This window comes from Microplitis demolitor, chromosome 9, assembly GCF_026212275.2.
Source record: "Microplitis demolitor isolate Queensland-Clemson2020A chromosome 9, iyMicDemo2.1a, whole genome shotgun sequence".
NCBI classification, from domain to species: Eukaryota; Metazoa; Arthropoda; class Insecta; order Hymenoptera; family Braconidae; genus Microplitis; species Microplitis demolitor.
The window spans coordinates 1,979,309-2,007,078 of NC_068553.1; the positions used below are offsets into that span (position 1 = coordinate 1,979,309).

At 29.3% G+C, this 27,770-nt stretch overlaps 2 protein-coding genes across 3 annotated transcripts; one reads left to right on the forward strand and one right to left on the reverse strand.

Moving 5' to 3' along the window:
* Positions 1-53: 53 nt before the first annotated feature.
* LOC103580790 (putative metabolite transport protein HI_1104) lies at positions 54-24,136 on the reverse strand. 2 transcript variants are annotated; one of them, XM_053741749.1, is made up of 10 exons: positions 24,053-24,136; positions 22,278-22,471; positions 7,375-7,551; positions 6,625-6,748; positions 6,154-6,306; positions 5,922-6,032; positions 4,334-4,496; positions 4,043-4,271; positions 3,684-3,962; positions 54-2,374 (listed from the first exon to the last, which is right to left on the reverse strand). In XM_053741749.1, exons 3-10 carry the CDS (start codon positions 7,478-7,480, stop codon positions 1,902-1,904), a joined length of 1,638 nt encoding a protein of 545 aa, XP_053597724.1. In that variant the 5' UTR covers positions 7,481-7,551; positions 22,278-22,471; positions 24,053-24,136; the 3' UTR covers positions 54-1,901. The 2 variants fall into 2 exon arrangements, with proteins under 2 accessions (XP_053597724.1, XP_008560899.1); XM_008562677.3 differs by lacking the exons at positions 22,278-22,471; positions 24,053-24,136 and adding an exon at positions 15,678-15,854.
* On the forward strand, positions 22,599-27,725 carry LOC103580803 (protein unc-93 homolog A). The gene is made up of 5 exons (XM_008562691.1): positions 22,599-22,979; positions 24,034-24,715; positions 25,996-26,535; positions 27,273-27,410; positions 27,496-27,725. Exons 1-5 carry the CDS (start codon positions 22,785-22,787, stop codon positions 27,723-27,725), a joined length of 1,785 nt encoding a protein of 594 aa, XP_008560913.1. The 5' UTR covers positions 22,599-22,784.
* The last annotated feature ends 45 nt before the right edge of the window (positions 27,726-27,770 follow it).

Sequence of the window (27,770 nt, forward strand, 5' to 3'; positions counted from 1 at the left end):
TTGCATTTCTTGACAGAAGAAAATTTTTTTTTTTTAGTAATTAAATTATAATTATATGTAATTTGTATATACATTGATATTACAGTTATTTATATTGTTATTTATATATTTTGTAAATATGAACTTATCTTTACACTTATAAATATTAATGATATTTTAAACTTAACAATAATTATCATACATTGATTATAATAATAATAATAAAAAGTAATAATTACAAGTCATTTTTATAACAAGATTAATTAATAAATAATAATAAAGTAAATTGTCAATTGTGATAAATGTTAACTCGATAAATAATTGCAATGAATATCAATAAAAAAGTAAACGGAAAAAAAAATAAAATTTTGTTTGATTTATTATTGAGTTGTTCTGATATCAATCTAAAATAATTTAGAAGTAGTAATTTAAATTAAATCGATAAATCGAATCATCAAAACTCGAAAAATCGATTTTTAATCGAAGAATCGATCTTAATCTATACATCGATTTATTGATGGATACCTCGATTTTTAATCGATATCTCGATTTTTAATCGATATCTCGATTGTTGGATTAATTTATTAATCGATACCTCGATTTGTTAATCGATATCTCGATTTATGAATCGATGTATTAATCGATACCTTGATTTATTAGTCGATACCTCGATTTATTAATCGATACCTCGATTTATTAATCGATACCTCGATTTATTAATCGATACCTCGATTTATTAATCGATACCTCGATTTATTAATCGATACCTCGATTCATGAATCGATTTATTAATCGATACCTCGATTTATGAATCGTTTTATTAATCGATACCTCGATTTATTAATCGATACCTCGATTTATTAATCGATACCTCGATTCATGAATCGATTTATTAATGAATACCTCGATTTATTAATCGATACCTTGATTTATTAATCGATACCTCGATTTATTAATCGATACCTCGATTTATTAATCGATACCTCGATTTATTAATCGATACCTCGATTTATTAATCGATACCTCGATTCATAAATCGATTTATTAATCGATACCTCGATTTATGAATCGTTTATTAATCGATACCTCGATTTATTAATCGATACCTCGATTCATGAATCGATTTATTAATGAATACCTCGATTCATGAATCGATTTATTAATGAATACCTCGATTTATGAATCGTTTTATTAATCGATACCTCGATTTATTAATCGATACCTCGATTTATTAATCGATACCTCGATTTATTCATCGATACCTCGATTTATTCATCGATACCTCGATTTATTCATCGATACCTCGATTCATGAATCGATTTATTAATCGATACCTCGATTTATGAATCGTTTTATTAATCGATACCTCGATTTATTAATCGATACCTCGATTTATTAATCGATACCTCGATTTATTAATCGATACCTCGATTCATGAATCGATTTATTAATCGATACCTCGATTTATGAATCGATACCTCGATTTATTAATCGATACCTCGATTTATTAATCGATACCTCGATTTATTAATCGATACCTCGAATTAGTAATCGATGAATCGATGAATCGATCGATCGACTTTGTAATCTAGTTTCAATTTTATACGTCAATTTTTTTTTAAGTTTGATTTTTTTATTTTATCACAATTCGATACATCGATCTTCTATAATTTGCTACTTCCATTTTTTGCAATTCGATTTATCGATTCATACATTTTTCGATTCACTGTAATGTACCATTTTTCAAGAATTTAACTAATCGATTTATTTAATTATTTATTTCTCGATTTAAATTGAAATCGATATATCGATCCATATTAAATTTTAATTAAAGTAGTAAATCGAATCGAACAAAACGAATGTATCGATTGAAGTAAAGTTCTAATTTAACAAAAAAAAAAAAAAAACAAATCACATTTTTTTTATAGTCTCGAGTCATTTGAATTCAAACTATCGAATCGAGATGTCACTCGAGGTAAGTCTACCGTTACTTTACCACTATCGTCAATAAACATTCTATTATCATGTCCATAACCACCAATGATAGTTAACCCATTGGTTTTGTTGGTATTCATATTATCGATAGGTCTTATACTCAAATTACTGCCGCCATTTTCGATACCCTTTGTGTCATCGGTCTTGTCAGTGGTCTTACCGCCATCCATCAGGAACATTGTTAAGAAGAACATTATCGAACTTATGCCGTAAAAACCTGCGTAGTAAATGTAAAGACTTTCTCTGAACCCGATCGCTTGTCGGGTTGGTTCGACTAGAATCGGTAAGTTACCGCCGATATTGTTCATCACAAATAGAAATATTCCTACAGTAGTTGACCGCATACTCAGAGGCACTATTTCAACCATTACTGCGAATACGATCCCAAACCACATTTCAGCTGAAATATATAAATATATATCGAGTTAGTAAGTATCGATACATTGGATTTCGAATTTCGATGTATCGATGTTCTTATCTTCGATATATTGAATGTCATGTGTGGATTAATTGAAACATATGTATTCGATACATCAAAAGTTGTACGGATCGATATATCGAATTTCATACAGTTCGATATATCGAATAGACATTTTCGATATATCAAGTAACTACTCTTCCGTACGACCTTTGATATATCGAATTGTTCGACATTCGATATATTGAACCGTTCGACATTCGATATATCGAACCGTTCGACATTCGATATATCGAACCGTTCGACATTAGATGTATCGAATCGTACGACATTAGTTTTGTCGAGATACAAAGTTTTATAAATTCAAATTTATCGATCCTAGGTTTGTTTACTCGATACATCGAAGTTCGTGTTTACGATATATCGATCGTCATATTGCGATATATCGAAAATCATACTTCATTGTATTGATCAATATGTATTTGATATATCGAAGTATCATAATTCGATACATCAAACAATTATGTCTCAATATATCTAAAGTTTATAATTCAATATATCGAAGCTTGTAATTCGATACATCGAAGTATTCGACTTTGATGTATCGAAACGTAGAAGTTCGATATATCGAAGTATTGTACTTTACTCTATCGAAGTATCAGAATTCGATATATCGAAGTATCATAAATCGATATATCGAAGTATCATAATTCGATGTATCGAAGTATTATAATTCGATATATTGAATTACTATTATTCGATATATCGAAGTGCTATACTTCACTCTATCGAAGACTTAAGATTCGAGATATCGAAGTATTATAATTCGATATATTGAAGTATCAGAATTCAATATATCGAAGTATTGTAATTCGATATACCGAAGTATCCGATGTTAATGCCTTAAAACGTAGAAGTTCGATATATCGAAGTATTGTACTTTACTCTATCGAAGTATCAGAATTCGATATATAGAAGTATCATAATTCGATGTATCGAAGTATTATAATTCGATATATCGAAGTGCTATACTTCACTCTATCGAAGTCTTAAAATTCGAGATATCGAAGTATTATAATTCGATTTATTGAATTACTATAATTCGATATATCAAAGTACTATACTTTTACTACATCGATGTCTTAAAAAGTCGATATATCAAAGTATTATAACTCGATATATCAAAGTACTAAAATTCGATATCTCGAACCGACATGAAAATTTAACCACCAAAGATTTTTGTAAAAATCACTAAATTTTTCAAAAAAAAAAAAAAAAAAAATTATCTTACCAAAGAAGTACGAAATTCCCAACGTAATCATTGCTCCTAAAGGATTGAAGTAAACCGAACCAAATGCAAATGGCGTCGCTATGATCTGACTTATCGCCAGCACTGCCACCCTCGATCTAATTCCCATTTTCGCCACGAACTTGTCGCTGACAACGCCACCTACAACTACTCCAATGCTGCCAATAACGATCGTCACCGCGAATAACCACCAGCCTAGATCGTAGTCCGGGAAGTACTCCCGGTAGTAGAGGTCGCAGTTATACGCGAAGCACATTCCACCTAAAAATTAACCAACAAATTTATTAACCAATTAATCGGTCGATTTATCGCTGAAGTAAATAAATAAATCGATTACTTACCGCAATGGCGGATACTGGCAGCGAGACAGAGTAAAATTATTCTAGGCTGTAATATAACTTTCCATATTGTCAATTTATTATTATCATTATTATTAGAAGTATTATCAGCTGTATTGGCAGTCGATTCTTCGCCAATCGATTTTCTTATAGGCTCGACTAAAGTAAATGCTGTCAATGCGGTTATTATCAGACCAACAATACCAGCGCCATAGTAACAAGCTCTCCATCCCTATTTATAGAATATATCGATTACTAATTAATCGATTGATCGATTTGTATTAAAATACTCACGAGATCCCACGCATTTAATTTGGGAATGTATCGACCAACGGGAAACGCGATACCATACCCGCCATATATTCCCCAGTTGAAAATCGACATAACGAGCCCACGCTGCTCTTCATCGAACCAGTCTGATAAGAGACCAGTAGCCAGTGGATTGCATCCTGCTTCGCTATTTAGCAAAAAAGTACAAGAATGATCATGAAAATTGAGTTTTATCCGAAAAAGATTAAGTGGTTTTTTGGTTTTTGGCGTATAGTTATTTTTAGGTTAGGCAAAAGTTATTTTTGAGGGCACCATCGGATTCTACGGGAAAAATTACATCGAGATCATGTACTATAAGTAGGAAAATGAAGATTTAGAGGGGGTAAAACTGAAGTTTTTAGTTGGAGCGGAAAACAGGAGGTCGAGAGTTCGAATCTCGAGCGGGGTAATTTTGATTTTTTTTTTTTATTAATTGTGAAAATTAGAAGTTTGGAATAATTTTTATCGTGATATCGAATCGATATTTATATAAGAAAATTTTTATAGATTGAAAAAATAAGATTGATAAATTGACGCAGAATAATATCGATAGATCGAAGTGAGTTATATCGATACATCGAACTGGAATACTATCGATGTATCGAACTCGAATAATGTTAAAATATCGAAATCGGACAATATGTATAAATCGAAGTAAACTATATCGATATATCGAATTAGGATACTATCGATTTATTGAAGTAGAATAATATCGATATATCGAAGTAAAATAATATGGATAAATCTACGTGATTAATATCGATTGCTTAAAGTATCGATCGAGAATAAGATCAACGTATCGGAATAGGACAATATCGATATATTGAAATCAAATAATGCCGATATATTAAAGTTCAATATACCGATATATTGAAGTTCAATATATCGATATATCGAAGTTAAATATATCGATATATCAATGTTAAATACATCGAGATATCGAATTTAAATATATCGAAGTAAAATAAATCGATGTATCGAAGTAAAATAAATCGATATATCGAAGTAAAATAAATCGATATATCGAAGTTAAACATATCGATATATCAATGTTAAATACATCGAGATATCGAATTTAAATATATCGAAGTAAAATAAATCGATATATCGAAGTTAAATATATCGATATATCAATGTTAAATATATCGAGATATCGAATTTAAATATATCGAAGTAAAATAAATCCATATATCGAGGTAAAATAAATCGATATATCGAAGTAAAATAAATCGATACATCGAAGTAAAATAAATTGATACATCGAAGTAAAATAAATCGATATATCGGAGTATATAATATCGATATATCGAAGTGAGATGATATCGATATATCGAAGTAAAATAAATCGATATATCGGAGTATATAATATCGATATATCGAAGTGAGATGATATCGACATATCGAAGTAAAATAAATCGATATATCGGAGTATATAATATCGATATATCGAAGTGAGATGAAATCGATATATCGAAGTTGAATAAAATCGATATATCGAAGTTGAATAAAATCGATATATCAACTCAAAAAATTTCGATATGTCGTAAAGGAAAAAGTTTAAAAAAATACGTACCCAGCAGCTAAAATCATACGTAAAATAACTAATTGCCAATATTCTTTAACAGTTCCTATCAGAATAATGGCAATACTGAATATTAATGTACATATTGCCAACAATCGTACTCTAAAACAAAAAAAAAAACACAAATTACCAAACCACTATTTTTTTTTCTGTATAAAATCTAAGATATACTGTCCCCAATGATCATTCAAATTTTGAATTACCAACAGTTAGATTAATTTACCTGTTAAATTTATCAGCAGCCACACCCAATATTACTCCCACAACTGTGAATACTGCAATAAAACTTGGCCCAGCTAATATTTGATAATCTAAACCTAATCCATTGTAATTCCATTCACAGTAATTAGTGCCATTGAGTTCTAATGACAAGCAACTGTTAACAAAATTAATTAATTAATTAATTAATAAATAAAACTACCTCCCAAAAATTTTTTTAAACTTCACCATATTATTATACGGTAAAAATCCTATCCAAAACACATACTAACTCAAAAAAAAAAATTATTTTGACCCTCAAAACCTCGATAATAAAAAAATGCCCAAATTTAAATCTTTATTCCAAGGTCTTCGGTTCGAATCCCGAGGCCGTTTTTTTTTTTTTTTTTTTTTTTTTTATTGAGTTTCTTGTCATTGCTAACAGTAGGGAATTAATTAATTTAATTAATTGATAATATTAATTAAAAAAACTTACTAATCAGAATTATTAGCAGCTTCGCACTGAACCGGCAAATCGATGACCAAAAATTCAGTAGAATTCAACTGACATGATATATCACCATAATGTAAATCAATTGCCGTTGCTTTACTTGTCGATCCTAATTAATTAACAAATTAATTAATTAATTAATTAACGAAAATTCAAATTTTCCAAAAATTTTTTTTCAAAATTCCATAACTCCCGTTGTAATTATCGTAGAAAATAAAAAAAAAAATCATTTTAAAGCTTGGGAAATATAGATTACAATTTTTCATACCAACATTACCTCAAAAAATTTTTCGCGATGTTAAAAATGATTAAAAATCCAAAAATGAAATTTTGAAAAAAATCCGACTGCTAAATTTAAAATTTTCCGCGTTCTAATGCTCATAGAATAAATTTAAAAAAAGAAAAATGAAGCTCTGAGACTCAGCTTTCATTTGCTGAAGCTTTAAACAATCTAAAAAAAATTTTTAAACCTCTTTTCAGCGCCCCCATGAAAAAAAACGAAACCCGCCTGGAAAAATTTTCTAAATTTTCCTGTTTTTACTCTCGGAAAATGTGAAAATAAATTTTTTTCACTAATTATTGATCTAGCATCTTAAAGTACACATTCAAAGCTTTAAAACAGAATTTTTTTTATCACTCTACGATTTTTTTAACCCAAGTTATCGAAAACTGAAAATCTCAAAAAAATTTCAGCGGGAAAAAAAATTTTTTTTAATTTTTCAAATTTTTAATTACCAATTAAATAATGTCCCAATTCACCGAGTACATATCCAATGGACACCACAGCAAGTGCATACGGTTTGTAAAAAAATTTCAATTTATTTATTACCGTATTATACATTTTTATTTTTTTTTTTTTTTTTGAAAAATTTCAAAAATACGATTTTTTATTTTTTACTTTATTGAAAAATTCTGTAACAGAAAATAATTGGTGATTATCAATTACTTATTATCGATTACGTAAAGAAAAAAATATTCAACATTAATAATAAATTTTTTTTTTTTTTTTTTCAAGGCTGGATTTTTTTTGGACACACCTTCGGTTGATTTATGGCGTAAATATGTAACAGTAATATTATTATAAATTGAATAGTCATGTTATATTGTTGTGATATAATTGTTATTGTTATTCAACATATTTTTTTCCTTTCACTTGGCGTTAGTTTTATTATTCTAGTTAGAGCTAGAACTCGGTAAATATATGAGACAAATATAAGTTATAGGAGGTTTTTGGAAAGGAAATTTTCTGGGCAATAAGATTGGTCATGACAAAAATTTGTATAGGATTGATCGTTTCGAAGTTACGGGCACTTTTATAGATGGAAAATTTTTAGAGTTTACTAGAATCAAGAAAAAAATTTTTTTTGAAGATTGCGTTTTTTGACAGCCATCAATTTTACGAAAAAAGTTATTGTACTAAGAAATGTCATTTTTTGAATCAAGAATATTGGCCCAAAAAAATTCTTGAATTAAGAAATATTTTTTCTTGAAGCAACCCGAGTCAAAATTAAAAAGGTGATTTGATCTTCAAAATCCTACAGGAGGGTAAGGAGGTTCAAATCATCTTTTTAGAATATGGAGATCCATACATTAAAAAGGTGATTTGAACCTAAACGTGGTAACTTTGTCCACTTTTACCAAGTTTAGGTTCAAATAATCTTTTTAAAAAGGTAAAACAAGCCTCCAGAGCCTAAATTTATAGATCGAGAGACTCTCATCGGATCGCGTACAATTGGTAAAGAAACAGAAGGGAAAAGGTGGCCACTAATTAGAAATGGCCACCATGATCGAAAAAAATTTGAAATTTAAAAATTCAAAAAATAATTTCTTAGTAATAAATGTTTTGTTGTGAGTTTAAAAATAATAAAATTTAAAATATTAATAATAATAGCTAAAGTTATACAAGTAGGCGTTCGAATAGAATAGTACTGTCATTCGAAATTCGAATTGAATAATTAGAGCCTTTGACTTATTAATATATGATTAATTAATTATTTTATGTGAACAATAAATACGAATGATGTATTGGATAACGGAAACTGCCAAAGAAATTTAAAACAACGGCTGAAAAATAATCTGCTGCTGCCGGGATTCGAAACCAAGACCTAACGAATATGAAGCACAAACACTGCCGCACTGCTACTCGGACGCTCACGATCAGTTGGAAATATCTTTATGTATTTAAAATGCAGATATTATTATAACAATAATATCATGCTAAAGAATTAAGCTCATTCGAAGTTACAGATTAAAAGTATGTAGGGCTTGGAGGGTTAAAACATCTTTTTAAACAGGTGATCAAGTCCTCCATTCGCTTCGTTTAGAGTATTGAGGACTTGAGTAGCATTTTAAAATATATAGTAGGCCTTAGAGGGTTAAAATACCATTTTCAAAAGGTGATTTACTCCTCCATAGGCTAGTTTTAGGACATCGAGGACTTAAATAACATATTACATTCAGCGGCAAGTCCAACATCAAAAGAACTGAGGCTTTGGAGGCTCAAACTACTGTTTTAATTTTGACTCGGAAGACTAGATTTCTAAAGATAAATTTTTATTGAAGTTAGATAATTTCTTGAACTAAAAAAATTTTATTCAAGAATATTAAAACCATTTTTTAGACTTAATGCTGTACCGTATTCGTGACAATTTTATTAATAAAAATAATAAATAAAATAACAATAAAAATAAAAAATGCGTAATCCAAAGTTCCATCTCAATGATTCTGGCTCAAGGATTGCCCTCTGCTGTGACAACTCTGTCTCTTCATACATCACTCTGTACATATATATCACCGATCTATATATATGTGGAGACATATATGCACATAAATGCATATATGTTGACATATAAACGTTAAATTGCATGCACTAGTAGACAAGTAGACTTGCAATTGTTATTTCCATCATTTAATTTATAATTTAATTATTAATCATTATTTATTATTATGGAGTGATTTGAATTTTTTCAGTTTCTTTGTTTTGTTCAAACTTATACACTTATACACGACGATCATTTACATATATGGTATTCATTTATATTTTTTTGTAGGATTAATCACATTAATGAGATTGATTAGTAGAATTTTTACCATGAAGGATTTCATGGTGATTATCAAAGATAATTAGATGTCTATGTAGGTCGTTGGAAAGGAAATTTTATGGGCTACAAGATTGGTCATGAGGTGAAATGAGCTAGGATCAATAGGAAGGGAGATAAGGGCCCCAGAAGCCAGAAAAACTCACTGGGAAGCTAATAAAATTTTTTGAGTATATGTTTATAAAGGTATAATTTTTTTGACTTCACTACTAGATTCTACGGTAAAAATCCGTTCCAAAACACACCCATGTTTCGAAAAAATAAAATTTATTTCTCCAAAAAAATGAATTTTTAAATTAGAGCGTTATTAATATTGGACTCAAGGTCGCGGGTTCGAATCCCGAGCTCGGTTTTTTTTTTTTTGACTAGTAAATTATATTTATCGAAGTTTATGTTGTTGTACTCGTTAATATGATGATTAATTACAAAATTAATAAAAAAAAAATTCCGTGTTATTGCCCCTGAGATAAAAATGGAAAATTCTCATATTTTTCCACATCTGTCATCTTCCACCGTTACTTTTCTCATGATAAAAATAATTAATCGTTAACATGCATAACCGCAACTTTAATTATTATTGTGATTGTCTGAACCCTGACTATATAATTATAATTATGATAATTGTTACTGCAATTGATCTAACGGACTAACGGTCTTGCAGTTACAAGAAATACTTAACGCTCATCAAATGACGTCACATAAATTCTCCAATTAATTACTAAGTTAATTTTGCTTACTATTTGTTTATTTATTTTACTGAAAAATTTCCACCGGAACCGAGCCGGGGATAAAAAAATTTTTTTTTGTTCATTAATTTTTTTTTTAATTAATCATATTAACAAGTATAATAACAAAAACGTCGATAAATATCATTGACAAGTCGAAAAAAAAAATAACCGAGCTCAGGATTCGAACCCACGACCTTGAGTCCAATATTAATAATAACCCAATTTAAAAATTGATTTTTTTGGGGAAATAAATTTTATTTTTACAAAACGTGGGTGTGTTTTGCAACGGATTTTTACCGTAGAATCTAGTGGTGAAGTCAAAAAAATTATAACGTTATAAAAATATTCAAAAAAAATTTTTTTAAATTCGCCGTCAGTTTTTCTGTTTTCGGGGACCCTTATCTCGTTTCCTATTGATCCTAGCTCATTTTACCTCACTATTAATCCTGTAGCCCTATAAATTTCCTTTCCAACGACCTACATAAACATCTGATTATCTCAGATAATAACCTCAATATTAGCTATCAAACTCGAGATTCATAAAAAAAGCTAATAAAGTAATTAAATAATAAGGAAATGAAAATAAATTATTATTTGTACTAACTTGTAACAACAATTAAAAATACATTAAATTATGTGTGTATATAATAATAGAAAATATTACTAGTTACGATCATAAATATAAGTATAGAGATAGTTATTCCACGGCCAATTTTAAATTTATCTTGATTGTAAATATCGTCATATCCAACTTAACCGGCCTTGACATCTCTCACTTAAACCTCGTTTCTTAACCATTTATATCAAATATATATAAATATATATTCAAATTAATTTTTAACAATAATAATTATTGTCAAAACTCATTTAAATAAAATTCCCATATAAGTATTAAAATAACTCATAAATTATTGAGTCTACGGAAAAAACAAAGGAATACATTTTTACAGAAAATTTAATTCTCTATAAATTTGTTTCTGTACATTTTTGTCGAATTTTTGATACAAACCTCGAAATTTTGAATTATAATAAAAAAAATTAATTTTCGGATTTTTTTGGGCCTCCGCCCCCTCCTCCTCGCCCTTATATATACATATACATATATGTGCATCATAATAAATTGTAAATTCAGGTCACCAAAATTTAAAATTGCATTAAAAAAAAAAAAAAAAATTGTATAAAATTTATTCTAAGGTCGACTTTTGACATTTCGCGGTCTTGGGTCTGGGTCTAGGTATAAATAAATAATAATAAGCTTGCATCAGATTACTAATGAGCTCTCAAAGTTGATTTAGGATAAAACGGGTTTTTTTTTATTTATAAAAAATTCAACTATTTATTATTTTCATTTTAACTCTGCTCAGGTTTATTTCAATAAATTTATTAACTAACGAGTTTTGGGCCTTACGTTGACGGTGGTGCGAATGGCAACTTAAAGGACTTCCGGGTCCTCAAGTAAAAGTTATGATCAAACAAACTTTTGCGTTTTGCGCACTTCAATGAAATAGGGTTAGAAACGAAAAAGCGACATCTAAGAAAAAAGGCGGGATATTTAAAAAAAATTTTAAATATTAAAAAATAAGCAGTAAGGTTCAAAATTGAGAAGTTAAATACCCGTATGAAAAAACAATATATGCTTAAAATATATAAATTCATATATGTTAGCAACAAAAAAATATATGATATATTATATTTTATATTATAAAAAATCATATAGAGATTTTCGTCGATTTAATATAAAATTATATACAGTAGTAAATATATGTATTCCACATATGTAACTTATATGTTTTTTATATTAAGCTATATATATTTACATTTACCTTATAATATATTGTATTGATATATTTCCTTTTATATTCAAAAAATATAAAATTTTTATATGAAATGAAATATATGGTTGCATATAATTTATATCATATATGGCACCATATATTTTCTTTGTTATATTTAAGCATATATTTTATTCGGTGTATATATATATGTATATGGGTATATTATATATTCGCTTCAAATTAACTAATTTCGAGAATTTTATCTAAAATTTGAAGAGTATATTAAAATTTAAATCTAATTTAATTGGAGTGGTCATACAAATAAGAAATTTTTTTTTTTCCATACACAATATAAATATATGTTTTTATATATGATCAGAATATATCTTTCGTATATGATAGAAATATATATTTTTATGTATGATAAAAATATAATTTTCGTATATGACAAGAATATATATTTTCATATATGATGAAAATATATTTTTGTATATAATTATCATTTATTTTATATATGCTAAACATATACGGAGTCATATATGATGAATATTATATTTTTTAATATGAAAAAAAAATATATCAGAAAATATAGTTAAATTGGCCACATATATTTTCTGATATTTATCATATATTTTTACATATATTTAGACCATATATGTTATTTTCATACGGAATACGAATATGAAACTTTTTTTTTTCCATACACAATATAAATATATGTTTTTATATATGATCAGAATATATCTTTCGTATATGATAGAAATATATATTTTTATGTATGATAAAAATATAGTTTTTGTATATGACAAGAATATATATTTTCATATATGATGAAAATATATTTTTTGTATATAATTGACATATATTTTATATATGCTAAACATATACGGACTCGTATATGATGAATATTATATTTTTTAATATGAAAAAAAAATATATCAGAAAATATAGTTAAATTGGCCACATATATTTTCTGATATTTATCATATATTTTTACATATATTTAGACCATATATGTTATTTTCATACCGAATACGAATAAGAAACATTTTTTTTCCATACACAATATAAATATATGTTTTTATATATGATCAGAATATATTTTTCGTATATGATAGAAATATATATTTTTTTGTATGATAAAAATATAGTTTTCGTATATGACAAGAATATATATTTTCATATATGATGAAAATATATTTTTTGTATATAATTGACATATATTTTATATATGCTAAACATATACGGAGTCATATATGATGAATATTATATTTTTTAATATGAAAAAAAATATAGGTAAATTGGCCACATATATTTTCTGATATTTATCACATATTTTTACATATATTTAGACCATATGTGTTATTTTTATACGGAATACAAATATGAAACTTTTTTTTTTCCATACACAATATAAATAGATGTTTTTATATATGATCAGAATATATTTTTCATATATGATGAAAATATATTTTTTGTATATAATTGACATATATTTTATATATGCTAAACATATACGGATTCGTATATGATGAATATTATATTTTTTAATATGAAAAAAAATATAGTTAAATTGGCCACATATATTTTCTGATATTTATGATATATTTTGACCATGTATACTAATTTCATACGGGAAATATTAATAATTATCTTGAGCGACTGAGGTATGCATTTTTAGATTTTCTAACAGTTTAAAAATTGTTGTCTAAACAGGATCTAAAAATTTTAATATATATATATATATATATATATATATATATATATATATATGTATATATATATATATATATATATATATATATGACGTGATTAATGAAGCGTATAGTTGTACTTTTTTTTATATAAATTATTTAGTAAAAAAAAAATTAAAAATAATAATAATACTAGGCATTAATAATATATAATTTATATAATTAATTTAATGAATTGTAATTAATACAATTTGTATGAAGAAAAAAAATTGAAAATAAATGGATAAAATATGAAAGGTATAATCAGTAATTTTTAATTATAATAATATTAACGATTATAATACCAATAAAATTTTAATTATCATTAATTAAATTAATGGAGAATTTCAAAATTGATTTCTAAGATTTTTATCTGAAATAATTTCTATGAAATAAAATTACAATGATAATAACATTTATTATTTTTATTCTCTCTTATGAAAATTTGCTGGTCGATGTTTTAAGAAGCCTCTTCAAAAATCAGGATAAAAAATTTTCAAGAGGTCGCTCATGAATTTTTAAAATATCAAAATGATTGAAATTTGAATTTTTTATTTCAAATTTTTTTCTTTCTTGGCTGCAATAGTTTATATTTGTAAAATCATGACTACGCTGAAAAATTAAGCCCAAAATTTAAATATTTAAACTTCGCTCAAGAATTTTGAATGTTTCCGAGTGCTGTCTTTTGAACGTTTTCGAGCGACCCGAGAATATTGATAATAAAGCTTCTCGATTTTTTCACCATCAATTTGCATCACAATCAATGAAAATATAACAGAGAAATATAAATAATAAGTTATTTACATACTTTTTTATTTTTTAATTCAATTTTTCGATTTTTTCGCTTATTCAAAACTTAGCAAATTTTATTGTTTAAGACTGTCCTGTATATTTTTGGTTATGCAAAAGTCATATTTTAGTGAAATGACAATAATTGAGTTATAAAAAAATACAAAAACTAATTCAAAGTTTTAGTCACATATTATCAGTTAATATTCAAAATTTTTGAGCGCCGTTTAAATATTCAAATTTCGCGCTAAAATTTTCAGCATAGACATGATTTTTCAAATATAAACTATTACTGCCCCAAAGAAAAAATTTCGAAGGTAAAAATCCGAATTTCAATAATTTTTGATATTTTCAAAATTCGTGAGCGATCTCTTGAAAATTTTGGATCGTTGATTTTTGGAGAGGCTTCTTAAAACATCGTAAGTCAACAAATTTTCATAAGAAACTCGAAAAAAAAAATAGTCGGTTTTTTTTGGCCACCCTAATATATATATATATATATATATATATATATATATATATATATATATATATATATATATATATATATATATATATATATTTATGATATATATATATATATATATATATTTATGATATATATATATATTTGAAATTGAAAACTTGCGTGTAAAATCATCAGTGCATAACAATCGATTATAATATATATATGTACATATCTATACATATATATTCACCACATATATTTTTCATTCGACTTAACAAATATAGTAAGCCCATTCTATTCACCTTTCAATTATTACACAATTTAAATAAATATCCTACGCAAATATTTTCACTACATCAAATTTTTATAATAAAAATTTTCCAAATAAATTTTTTTTTTTTTTTTTTTATAAATTCACCAGCACTAATCACTTAAAATTCATTAATAATAATAATTATTTTACTCACATTTAGAACTCAAATTTGACACCCATTTTAATATTAAAAAAAAAAACAAACTAATTTTTTAATAATTTAATTTTTGGAATAGAAAATTAATAATTATTAATTAATAAATTTATATATAAATAAACTAATTAATTATTAATTATTAATTATTAATTAGTGGGTTGTAAAAGGGTGCAAGTTATGAAATAAAATGAGACACTCGTCTTACAACCTTTATATATAAGAAAGTTCCAAGGTTTAATCACAACCTTCTGTATAAAGAGAAGGGGATTAGTCAGTAGTATCTATTAACACATAAACTCATATATTTATATATATATATATACAAATATGTAAGAACAAGTATCTAGAAGTGGGAAAAAAAATAATATTATAATAAAATTCTTCACTTTACTCTTGATCTCGGACTTTCAAGGCCTAAAATCTTATTACCGATACCCTAAGGCAAAGATTTACTTCCTTCCTTAATTTATAAAAAAATCTCAACTTTAACTATTCCAATTAGTAAATAATTCATTGATTTAAACTAATTAACTAATTTTTTTAGTTTTTTTCATCTTTTTTATTCATATCTCGTTATCTATGAAAGATAGAGGAAAAATGATAAGGAGTGATTTTGTAGGAAATTTAATTTACTACAAGAATGGTCCTTATTAATTTTTCAAAATTTTGATTAGTTAACAAGTTATTGATAATTAAAGATGGCGAGGTATAATTTGATAAAAATTCGAAAATTTAATTTTAGCTGTTTTTAATCAATATCTCATTTTCTATGGAAGATAGAGGAAAAATGATAAGGAGTGATTTTGTAGGAAATTTAATTTACTACAAGATTGGTCCTCATCAATTTTTCAAAATTTTAATTAGTTAACAAGTTATCAATAAATAAAGATTGCAAGAGAAATTGATAAAAATTGAAAAATTTAATTTTAGCTGTTTTTAATCAATATCTCGTTATCTATCAAAGATACAGGAAAAATGATGAGGATCAGTTTTGTAGGAAATTTAATTTACTACAAGATTGGTCCTTAGTAATTTTTCAAAATTTTAATTAGTTAACAAGTTATCAATAAATAAAGATTACAAGAAAAATTGATAAAAATTGGAAAATTTAATTTTAGCTGTTTTTAATCAATATCTCGTTATCTATCAAAGATACAGGAAAAATGATAAGGATCAGTTTTGTAGGAAATTTAATTTACTACAAGATCGGTCCTTATGAATTTTTCAAAATTTTAATTAGTTAACAACTTATCAATAAATAAATATTACAAGAGAAATTGATAAAAATTGGAAAATTTAATTTTAGCTGTTTTTAATCAATATCTCGTTATCTATCAAAGATACAGGAAAAATGATAAGAGTCAATTTTGTAGGAAATTTAATTTACTATAAGATCAATAGAGAGCATTATCGACGTAACTGTGATAGTTTTCGAGATATCGGAGTTCAAAGGTTGTAAACCACGTGAATAATGCAGTAGGCATTAGAAATTTTTTTTTATCAAAGTGATGATTTTTATAAATACTGTTATACAATGGCAATTATTTATAATAGTGATAAGTAGTAAGTAGTAGATATTGTGAGGAATAAAAATAATTTATGCAACAGGTAGTTATAGAAAAAAATTAAATCAAATCGGGTAATCAAGTGAATAAATAAATATAAAAAATATGTTGAGTAATTTATGTTTTTGTATAAGACACATTAAATTATATATATTTTATATACATAGAACACAGTTATTGTCTGTATATATAAATATATATGATAGAGCTGTAAGATAAATTAGCTGAGCCTGACAGAATTCATTAAGTTTTTTATTGTTTTAGATTTTCTCGGTGCAATGTCATGGAAAATCGCAGCTTCAATCAATCAATGGAACGACTTCCTGGTTTTATAAATATATATATATATATATATATATATATATATATATATATATATATATATATATATATATGAATAATATATATATATATATATATATATTATTCTCATATATATAAATGAATAACAAGAATGAATTTTTTGAATCAAGAAAATTAGTTTCTTCAATGATATAGTGATATTTTGGAAAATATATGAGATAAGTATATGATATATGTGGTCATTGGAAAGGTGATTGAATACTCTACAACTTTGGTCCTTATGATAATTTACGTACGATAAATAGTTTTGGAGTTACAGCGGCACAAAAAAATTTTACGTTTTTTATCATAAGAAATGTGATTTTATTGAAAGACTTCCAGCGGCGATAGCGAAGAAACTATCAATCCCACACTATTTTTTATTGAGACCAAACTTGTAGATTATTAAATAACCTTTCCAACGAGCACAATAATCATATACTTATCTCATATATTTACTGATATATAGCCAATGAAAGTTAAAAACAAACTATTTTCCCCCGAAATTTCACTTATGGATCATTTTTAATTTATAAATTATTTGACCATCACGTGACCATACATTGCATACACCCACGCAAATTCTCCCGGCTGTGGTCCTTTGAAAAATCCCTTAATCCCTTGGCAAACTTCAGCCATAACAATTTTGCAATTCTTTAAACTAAAAATATTTTTGAAACTTGGACCGGACGTCGCTCGAAAACTATCGATTCTAAAATATTTTTTCTCAGGACCAAAGTTGTAGATAATTAAATTTCCTTTCCAGTGACCTCCCACACTCAAATTATCAGTACCCACTCCCAAAATCTAAAATTTCAAAAATTATTTTTCCTTCAGACAATTTTCCATCCACAACTAAATTATCTCACGTCCTAATTAAAACACCCCATAATTAATATCTAGCTATAAAATAATCTTGTCTAGAATTTCAGTCTCACAAAACGGAATTAAAATCCTGCCTCGAAAGCAGCCGCGTTCTTAAATTTTCCTATTTCCCATTCCTCCTCAAAACCCCATATCTCCCTTCTTACCCCCAGCCCATTTCACCCCATCACCAATCTCATACCTCATTAAATTTCCTTACTAATGACCTCCCATACTATCTTCTTATCTCCCATAATTACTTCAAAATCATCAAATTCCCCATCATTATAATCTTCCCCTATTAAATGATCCCCCATAACAGCCAAAAAAATCCACCCCATTTTACCCCCTGTTTTATTTATACGTGTTTTATATACGCACTCTCAGTAACTATCGACCGACCTGAGAAAATAAAGAAGTGGGAGATTGTAACATCGTGTCTCCACTTGTCTCTCATCTTCTCCTGTCGTGTTTTTATATTTATTCATTATCTAAATACGATACTATTAATTAATTATTAAAATTTTCCTCCACCACCAATCATCGTAATTATTTTTACTCTCATTACCGCAGATACTTTTGAATCCAGTCTCAAAATTTCTATTGCAAACAATAAATAATCATATTTATTATATTTAAAAATTAATTTATTGTGTCAGGTGTCCAGTGTCCAGTATAAAAAAAAAATAATAATTACTTGATATATTTAATTAATAAATATGTGTATTAATATATTAAATATATAAATTAGCCGTACATTTTTTTTTAATTTGGAAATTTTTGAATTAATTAATAAATTATTAAGTGAAATGTGAAGTGGTAATTTATTATATATATGTATATACATATATATATATATATATATATATATATGTGTGTGTATGGAATAATGATTATATTAATTATGAAATAGACATGAGGTAAGAAAATTTTATTTTTTTAGAATTTCTATTTTTTTATTTGTTTGTGTTCATTGACATGTGGAACTTTTGCAATAGGAATGGGGACATGAATAATTGTGATACATAATTTATATATGTATAGATATATGTGGAGTGTGTGATCACGTGATGGAAATTTAATTATTTACACGAGGATTTTTGCGGCGGGGATTTAAATTTATTTTTGTATTAAAATTCTAGACAAGTTTATTTTATGGCAATAGATATTAATTATGGGGCATTTTAATTAGGACGTGAGATAATTTATTTGTGGATGGAAAATTGCCTGAAGGAAAAATCATTTTTGGAATTTTAGATTTTGGGAGGGGGAACTGATAATTTGAGTGTGGGAGGTCACTGGAAAGGAAATTTAATTATCTACAACTTTGGTCCTGAGAAAAAATATTTTAGAATCGATAGTTTTCGAGCGACGTCCGGTCCAAGTTTCAAAAATATTTTTAGTTTAAAGAATTGCAAAATTGTTATGGCTGAAGTTTGCCAAGGGATTAAGGGATTTTTCAAAGGACCACAGCCGGGAGAATTTGCGTGGGTGTATGCAATGTATGGTCACGTGATGGTCAAATAATTTATAAATTAAAAATGATCCATAAGTGAAATTTCGTGGGAAAATAGTTTGTTTTCAACTTTCATTGGCTATATATCAGTAAATATATGAGATAAGTATATGATTATTGTGCTCGTTGGAAAGGTTATTTAATAATCTACAAGTTTGGTCTCAATAAAAAATAGTGTGGGATTGATAGTTTCTTCGCTATCGCCGCTGGAAGTCTTTCAATAAAATCACATTTCTTATGATAAAAAACGTAAAATTTTTTTGTGCCGCTGTAACTCCAAAACTATTTATCGTACGTAAATTATCATGATGACCAAAGTTGTAGAGTATTCAATCACCTTTCCAATGACCATATATATCATATACTTATCTCATATATTTTCGTAGATAATTCCACTACATCATAACCAAAACCTCTATCAGTAAAATAAAATGCATTCTTTCGAATAACAGACTCGGTATTAAATTTCGGAGATAATCGGCCACCAGAGGGCTCATTGCAACTAAAATTAAATTTTTCCATGGGTTCTCATAAAAACAACCTACTCAATAGCTACGAACCAAAACCTCATATATTTTTAATGAACAATTTAAAATAAATTCCCAAACTATTGAACCCGCTGTAACTTCTCACCAGTCAATTCCACGCTAATTTTCCCTCAATCAAAAATCATACCCCTTAAATAGCTATTCTACTCTACATAACCCTCTTTTTTCCATAAAACAGAATATCTCTCAAAATAGCCAGTTACCAAAGTTGATAATTCGTCTAATCAATACCATTTATAATTAATTTAAAATAAAAATATATGACCTTGAACTATGGGACATATATTTATTTCAAGGAAGTTTATAATTAAAACACTAGATTTATTAATAATTCAATTGAATATCTACTGAGATCTCTATCCATGCTCATATATATGAATGTATATATGGATGTATTATATATATATATAAATATATAATTAAAATATGTAGGCAAGTTATTATTGAATTACATTACTAGACATCATCACTTACCTGTATCATTATGGTCATTAATTATATTTCTTATAACTTATATATTATTATATATATTTTTTTATAATTCCGTTGTATTAATATTCCAGAGTTATGTTAAATTGTTATGTGATCTCGTATAATCATAATATGCATCGCGATTAACCGGTTACTCAAATTTACATATTGATCATTTAAATTTGAATTTTTTTTTATTTGACGTGCCTCCGATTTTTTTTTTATTTATTTTATAAATTAACTTGTTAATTTATATAAATGCACGCAATGTATTTATGTAATAATAATAATAATAACAATAATAATAATAATAATAATTTATTACTCATGACTTCAATGAGATATTTGAGCATATGTATTATATATAAATATATATTGAGTTTGAAAAAAAATAAAATTTTAACTTACAAAGGATTGGTGTTGAATCGAGTAATTCGAAATTTAAAATTTTTGAACACGAGAAACTCAAAGTATTCGTCAATTTTCGAATTATTAAAACTATTCAAATTGTTCTATTTCAATTATTCGCACTATTTTAATTATTTAAATTATTCGAATTATTCGAACTATTCAAATTATTTCGATTATTTGAATCATCTTACCCCTTTTGTCGGCTAGTAGCGAAAGGTAGGGAAAAATGGGCCCTATTAACAAATTAAAAGTATTGGGACTAAAATGGGCCTTTTGTACGCAATGCCCTTTTTGGGCCCATTCTACCCCTTTTGTCGGCTTGTAACGGAAGATGGGGCAAAATCGGCCCTATTAACAAATTAAAAGTTTTTGGACTAAAATGGGCCTTTTGTATAAAATTCTCTTTTTTGGCCCATCCTACCCCTTTAGTCGGCTAGTAACGGAAGGTGGGGCAAAATGAGCCCTATTAACAAATTAAAAGTGTTGGGACTAAAATGGGCCTTTTGTACACAATTCCCTTTTTGGGCCCATTCTACCCCTTTTGTCGGCTTGCAACGGAAGATGGGGAAAATGAGCCCTATTAACAAATTAAAAGTTTTGGGACTAAAATGGGCCTTTTGTGCACAATGTCCTTTTTGGGCCCATCCTACCCCTTTTGTCGGCTAGTAGGAGGGGGTGGGGAAAATAGGCCCTTCAGAAATGAGGATTTATATGTCATATAAATATCAGCCCATTTTACCCCCAGGGGCCCATTTTTCCCCTAACAATTTTTAGGGCCTATTTTGTTCCCGGGCCCATTTGCCCCCTCCCCCCTACTTAAAAAATTCAATAAATTAAAAAAATGAGCCATAAATTTATAAAAACAATTATAAAGACTTACCCTTTAATTAGGACCCAAAATTAGGCCCTACTTCGTCTGCTGCCGAAGGTGGCCGGAGTTCAGTTCTAGCCGAACTATAGCCGTAGAGCCTGTGCTGCTTTCTATGTTTCCCCACTTCTGCGCCACTAGCCCTTGGCCGTGATTGGTCGGACTCCACTCGTCTGACTAAGGCCCATAAGTCCCAAGGTCTAGTGCTTCGAGACAAGAAAAAAAAATTTGCAAAACTACTTATTTACTTAATTTTTTTTTTTTGTAGAAATGCACGTAATGGAATATCAAGAAAACTATTTATCCAAAAAGAGGAAGAAGAGAATATTTATATATAAATTATGTATATAAGTAAATAAATATTTAATGGACCAATAAACATCGATATTGTCAAGATGATTATCAAAGACTGATAAAACCAGAGTCTTATTGTGAAAATAATATAAAACTATCGGAAAATAAACGGAAAATTATATTAGGAGTTGACGGAACTGGTCAGGTTACGTACAGGAAAACAAGATGGGGTCACTTCCGAACTTGCACGAGTTGTCGCGAGACAAACTCCAGAACCCTATCGTGCATCGGACGGCTCCCATTGGTGGGTTCGGGCCAGTTAGATTGCCGGCTCAGCCGCCACCACTTGCGCAGACGAATCGCAGGGTCAAGAGCAGCGGCCATCATCATACTTTGTGGGACAATGACGCAATGTTAGAGGTATATTAAATGAAAATAAGTCTTAGAGAAATCGATATATATCGAACATAAAATTCGATATTTTGATTTAATAACTCGATATCGAGAGTTAACAGTTCGATATCTCGAACGACTAGTATAATAATTCGATTCAATAGCGCGATATTTTGATCTCATAGTTCGATATCTCGATTGACTGATTCGATATCTTGATTTACTAATCGATATCTCAATTTACTAATTCAATTTACTGAGTCGATATTTCCATTTACTGATTCGATATCTCGATTCATTGATTCGATATCTCGATTGACTGATTCGATATCTCGATTTACTAATCGATATCTCAATTTACTAATTCGATTTACTGAGTCGATATCTCGATTTATTGATTCGATATCTCGATTCATTGATTCGATATCTCGATTCATTGATTCGATATCTCGATTGACTGATTCGATATCTCGATTTACTAATCGATATCTCAATTCATTGAATCGATATCTCGATTTACTAATACGATATTTCGATTTACTAATTCGATTTACTGAGTCGATATTTCGATTTACTGATTCGATATCTCGATTCATTGATTCGTTATCTCGATTTACTGATTCGATATCTCGATTCACTGACTCGATATATCGATTTACTAATACAATATCTCGATTTGCTAATTCGATTTACTGAGTCGATATCTCGATTTACTGATTCGATATCTCGATTCACTGACTCGATATATCGAATACAAGTATCGATACATCCATGCGATCTTAAATTTTTCTATCAAAAAAATACTATCGTTAAATTTATGATTTCAATACATCGATAAAACACTTCAAAATATCGAGTATTAAGATCGATATATCGAACTATAAAATTCGATATATCGATTTTAAATTCGATTTTTTGCATTCATAGATTTATACATCGATTTAGAATTTCACATATATCGAATACCTGTTTCGATATATCGATCAAAAATTCGATATATCGAATAGCTGTTTCGATATATCGATCCGAAATTCGATATTTCGAATGAGTATAAAAAATTAACAAATTTTTTTTACTCTAGCATATGACAACTTACTCACCAATATCATGTCGATCAGCACGTGCCTCAGCGCTGTCGTGTCGTCGCCGTGAGTCAATGACTTCCTCAGCCGGTACATCGTCCGTGCGTCGCCTCATCGCAGCAGTCCGAGCGGGGACGCCCTCAACGTCCGGTGGAGTCTTCAGTACTGGCTACGCTGGTTGCAACATACTCCCGCGCCCACCTCGCAAAGTGGTGATACGGCACTGTGCGGCCCTCTTTCTGGGACACATTACAATATCCGCAGCAACGTTGCCCCTCCTGCCGCTCCAAGCTGGCCTGGGTGCTTTCAATTCACATCTAGGGCCCATTTTATTAGCACTTTTATACGCCGTAGCAACTTTAACTTCTTTATTATCGACTGTAATTATACAAAAATTAGGGACTAATATTGTCATATGTTTGAGTCATTTAATGACGATAATTTTTATAATAACACATTTGTATCCAAAGTGGTATGTCTTATTACCGAGCTACGCATTGTTCGGCATCACATTGAGTCCCTCATTGTTGTCACGAACTTCACATGTTAACAATTGTGCCAATAATTTGAGTGTTATCTACTCTACCGACCCAGAAGATCCCGATGATACCAGACGTGAATGCTTACTACGAAGGCTCAATCGTATTATGAAACTCGCAGAAGATGTCGGACTTGCTGTTGGTAAGTAGAAATTAAAAAAAAACAACAAAAACAAATTGATGTCAAAAAAAATGCCGACGATCGGTAACTTCTAATGTTCCAACAAGTGGTAATTTCTGATGTACCAATGACTGGTAACTTTTAATGTACTGACGTATGATAACTCTGATGTAGTGACGTATGGTAACTCTGATGTATTGACGTAAGGTAACTCGGAGATACTAATGACTGGTAACTTCTGATGTACTGACGTATGATAACTCTGATGTAGTGACGTATAGTAACTCTGATGCACTAACGTAAGGTAACTTGGAGATACCAATTACTGGTAACTTCTGATGTACTGACGTATGGTAACTCTGATGTAGTGACGTATGGTAACTCTGATGCACTAACGTAAGGTAACTTGGAGATACCAATTACTGGTAACTTCTGATGTACTGACGTATGATAACTCTGATGTAGTGACGTATGGTAACTCTGATGTATTGACGTAAGGTAACTCGGAGATACTAATGACTGGTAACTTCTGATGTACTGACGTATGGTAACTCGAAGATACCAATGACTGGTAACTTCTGATGTATTGACGTATGATAACTCTGATGTAGTGACGTATGGTAACTCTGATGCACTAACGTAAGGTAACTTGGAGATACCAATTACTGGTAACTTCTGATGTACTGACGTATGGTAACTCTGATGTGGTGACATATGGTAACTCTGATGCACTAACGTGAGGTAACTTGGAGATACCAATGACTGATAACTTCTGATGTACTGACGTATGGTAACTCGAAGATACCAATGACTGGTAACTTCTGATGTACTGACGTATGATAACTCTGATGTAGTGACGTATGGTAACTCTGATGCACTAACGTAAGGTAACTTGGAGATACCAATTACTGGTAACTTCTGATGTACTGACGTATGGTAACTCTGATGTGGTGACGTATGGTAACTCTGATGCACTAACGTAAGGTAACTTGGAGATATCAATGACTGGTAACTTCTGATGTACTGACGTATGGTTACTCTGATGTGGTGACGTATGGCAATTCTGATGTACTGACGTATGGTAACTCTGATGTACTGACGTATGGTAACTCTGATACACTAACGTAAGGTAACTTGAGGATACCAATGACTGATAACTTCTGATGTACTGACGTTTCGTAACTCTGATGTGGTGACGTATGGCAATTCTGATATAGCAACGTATGGTAACTCTGATGTATCGACGGCTAATAACTTCAAAGGTACTGACTATTAGTAACTATACAATATTGTGGTTGCAGGCTGTCTTATTGCGGCATTGATAATAAAAATAATAAATCCCATACCCATGGGCGCAGACGACCTTGAAGACGTCGGAAATACGTGTGGATCTGAATACTGTCCTCAGGAAACGTATTTCTATAATGAAACCCTTCTTTTACCGACGATGGCAGTAGACACGGCTAAAATAATGCTGAGTGTTTTCTTGGGACTCGGGGTCTTGGCATTTGGAATATCGTGTGCGTTTCTTGACTCACGGCTCAAAGAACCACGGAACCAAATGGACCAGCAGTACCAGCAGCAGACGGCTCGTCAGTATTTCCAGTTGATAAAACAGAGTTTCCAGGATCCAAAGTTACAGTTAGCAGCTCCGTTGACTCTGTTCATTGGTTTGGAGCAGGGATTTATTTATAGTGACTTTACAGAGGCGTTTGTTGTTTGTGCGCTAGATGGAGCTGGTCCAGTAACACTTAGTTTTTTAACTTTTGCATTGTTACAAGCAGTAGCTGGAGTTACTCTTTCAATGTTAATGCGGCATATTCGCAGGTATTTTGTTGTTGGTAAGTTAAAAAAACGTGTTACTCGAATTTTAAAGTCGATTCGATACATCAATTTTTCAATTCGATGCATCGATCTCGACTCGATTCTTTGATCTCGATTCAATATATCAATCTCGATTCGATAAATCGATCTCGATTCGATAAATCGATCTCGATTCGATATATCGATCTACCTTCGATATATCGATCTACCTTCGATATATCGATCTCGATTCGATATATCGATCTCGATTCGATATATCGATCTACCTTCGATATATCGATCTCGATTCGATATATCGATATACCTTCGATACATCGATCTCGATCCGATATATCGATCTCGATCCGATATATCGATCTATTCATACCGATTCGATATATTTGTATCCATTCGATATATTGATCGTGATTCGATACTTCGATCTCGATTCAATATATCAATCTCGATTCGATAAATCGATGTCGATTCGATATATCGATCTACCTTCGATATATCGATCTACCTTCGATATATCGATCTCGATTCGATATATCGATCTACCTTCGATATATCGATCTCGATCCGATATATCGATCTCGATTCGATGTATCGACCGCAATTAGATGTATCGATCTCGATTCGATATATCGATATATTCATACCGATTCGATATATTTATATCCATTCGATATATTGATCGTGATTCGATACATCGATCTCGATTCGATATATCGATCTTAATTTAAAAAATTAAGTTCATGTAAAAAATTTCTAGCGGTTGGATTTGCCTTCCACGCATGCTTACTACTAGCCCTAGTAACATGGCGGCCCGCAGGTGATGACCCAGCACTTTTCAACGTTATATCAGCCGCCTGGGGAGTCTGCAACGCCATCTGGGAGACCCTAATTCTAAGTAAGCAACCAATCCCCTCCTCCACTACCCCTTCCTCACTGACCTCATTTTCTCGAGCATTAATTTGATCCTTACCATTTTTCAGCACTGCTACTTGGCCTGTACCCGTCAACGTGGCAAGCTCCCTTATCGACCTCAACATTCTGGAAGTACCTGGGCCTTTTCTTGGCTCTAGGTCTCCACGGAGTAGTTTGCACAAGGCTAAGAGTCTTAGGTCTAGGCACCATGCTCATCCTGGCAGTGGTTCCGTACATCTGGCTCGAGCTACGGCTTTCCAGGCGCGGAAAATGTCTAGTGACTTCCTCGTCATCTTGACTAGCGTCGGGATCATCGGCAGTATCTGCTGTCGCTGGCAGCCAG

What these genes read in the sequence shown, in the direction of transcription:
- LOC103580790 (XM_053741749.1), bottom strand. Translation starts at nt 7,480, where the DNA reads ATGTATAATACGGTAATAAATAAATTGAAATTTTTTTACAAACCGTAT. An exon ending in ATTGGGACATTATTTAATTG is followed by an intron (nt 6,749 to 7,374) that starts GTAATTAAAAAT and finishes TTAATTAATTAG; the next exon opens with GATCGACAAGTAAAGCAACG. An exon ending in GGGAATTTCGTACTTCTTTG is followed by an intron (nt 2,375 to 3,683) that starts GTAAGATAATTT and finishes TATATATTTCAG; the next exon opens with CTGAAATGTGGTTTGGGATC.
- LOC103580803 (XM_008562691.1), top strand. Translation starts at nt 22,785, where the DNA reads ATGGGGTCACTTCCGAACTTGCACGAGTTGTCGCGAGACAAACTCCAG. An exon ending in ACAATGACGCAATGTTAGAG is followed by an intron (nt 22,980 to 24,033) that starts GTATATTAAATG and finishes TTTTTACTCTAG; the next exon opens with CATATGACAACTTACTCACC. An exon ending in CTGGGAGACCCTAATTCTAA is followed by an intron (nt 27,411 to 27,495) that starts GTAAGCAACCAA and finishes ACCATTTTTCAG; the next exon opens with CACTGCTACTTGGCCTGTAC.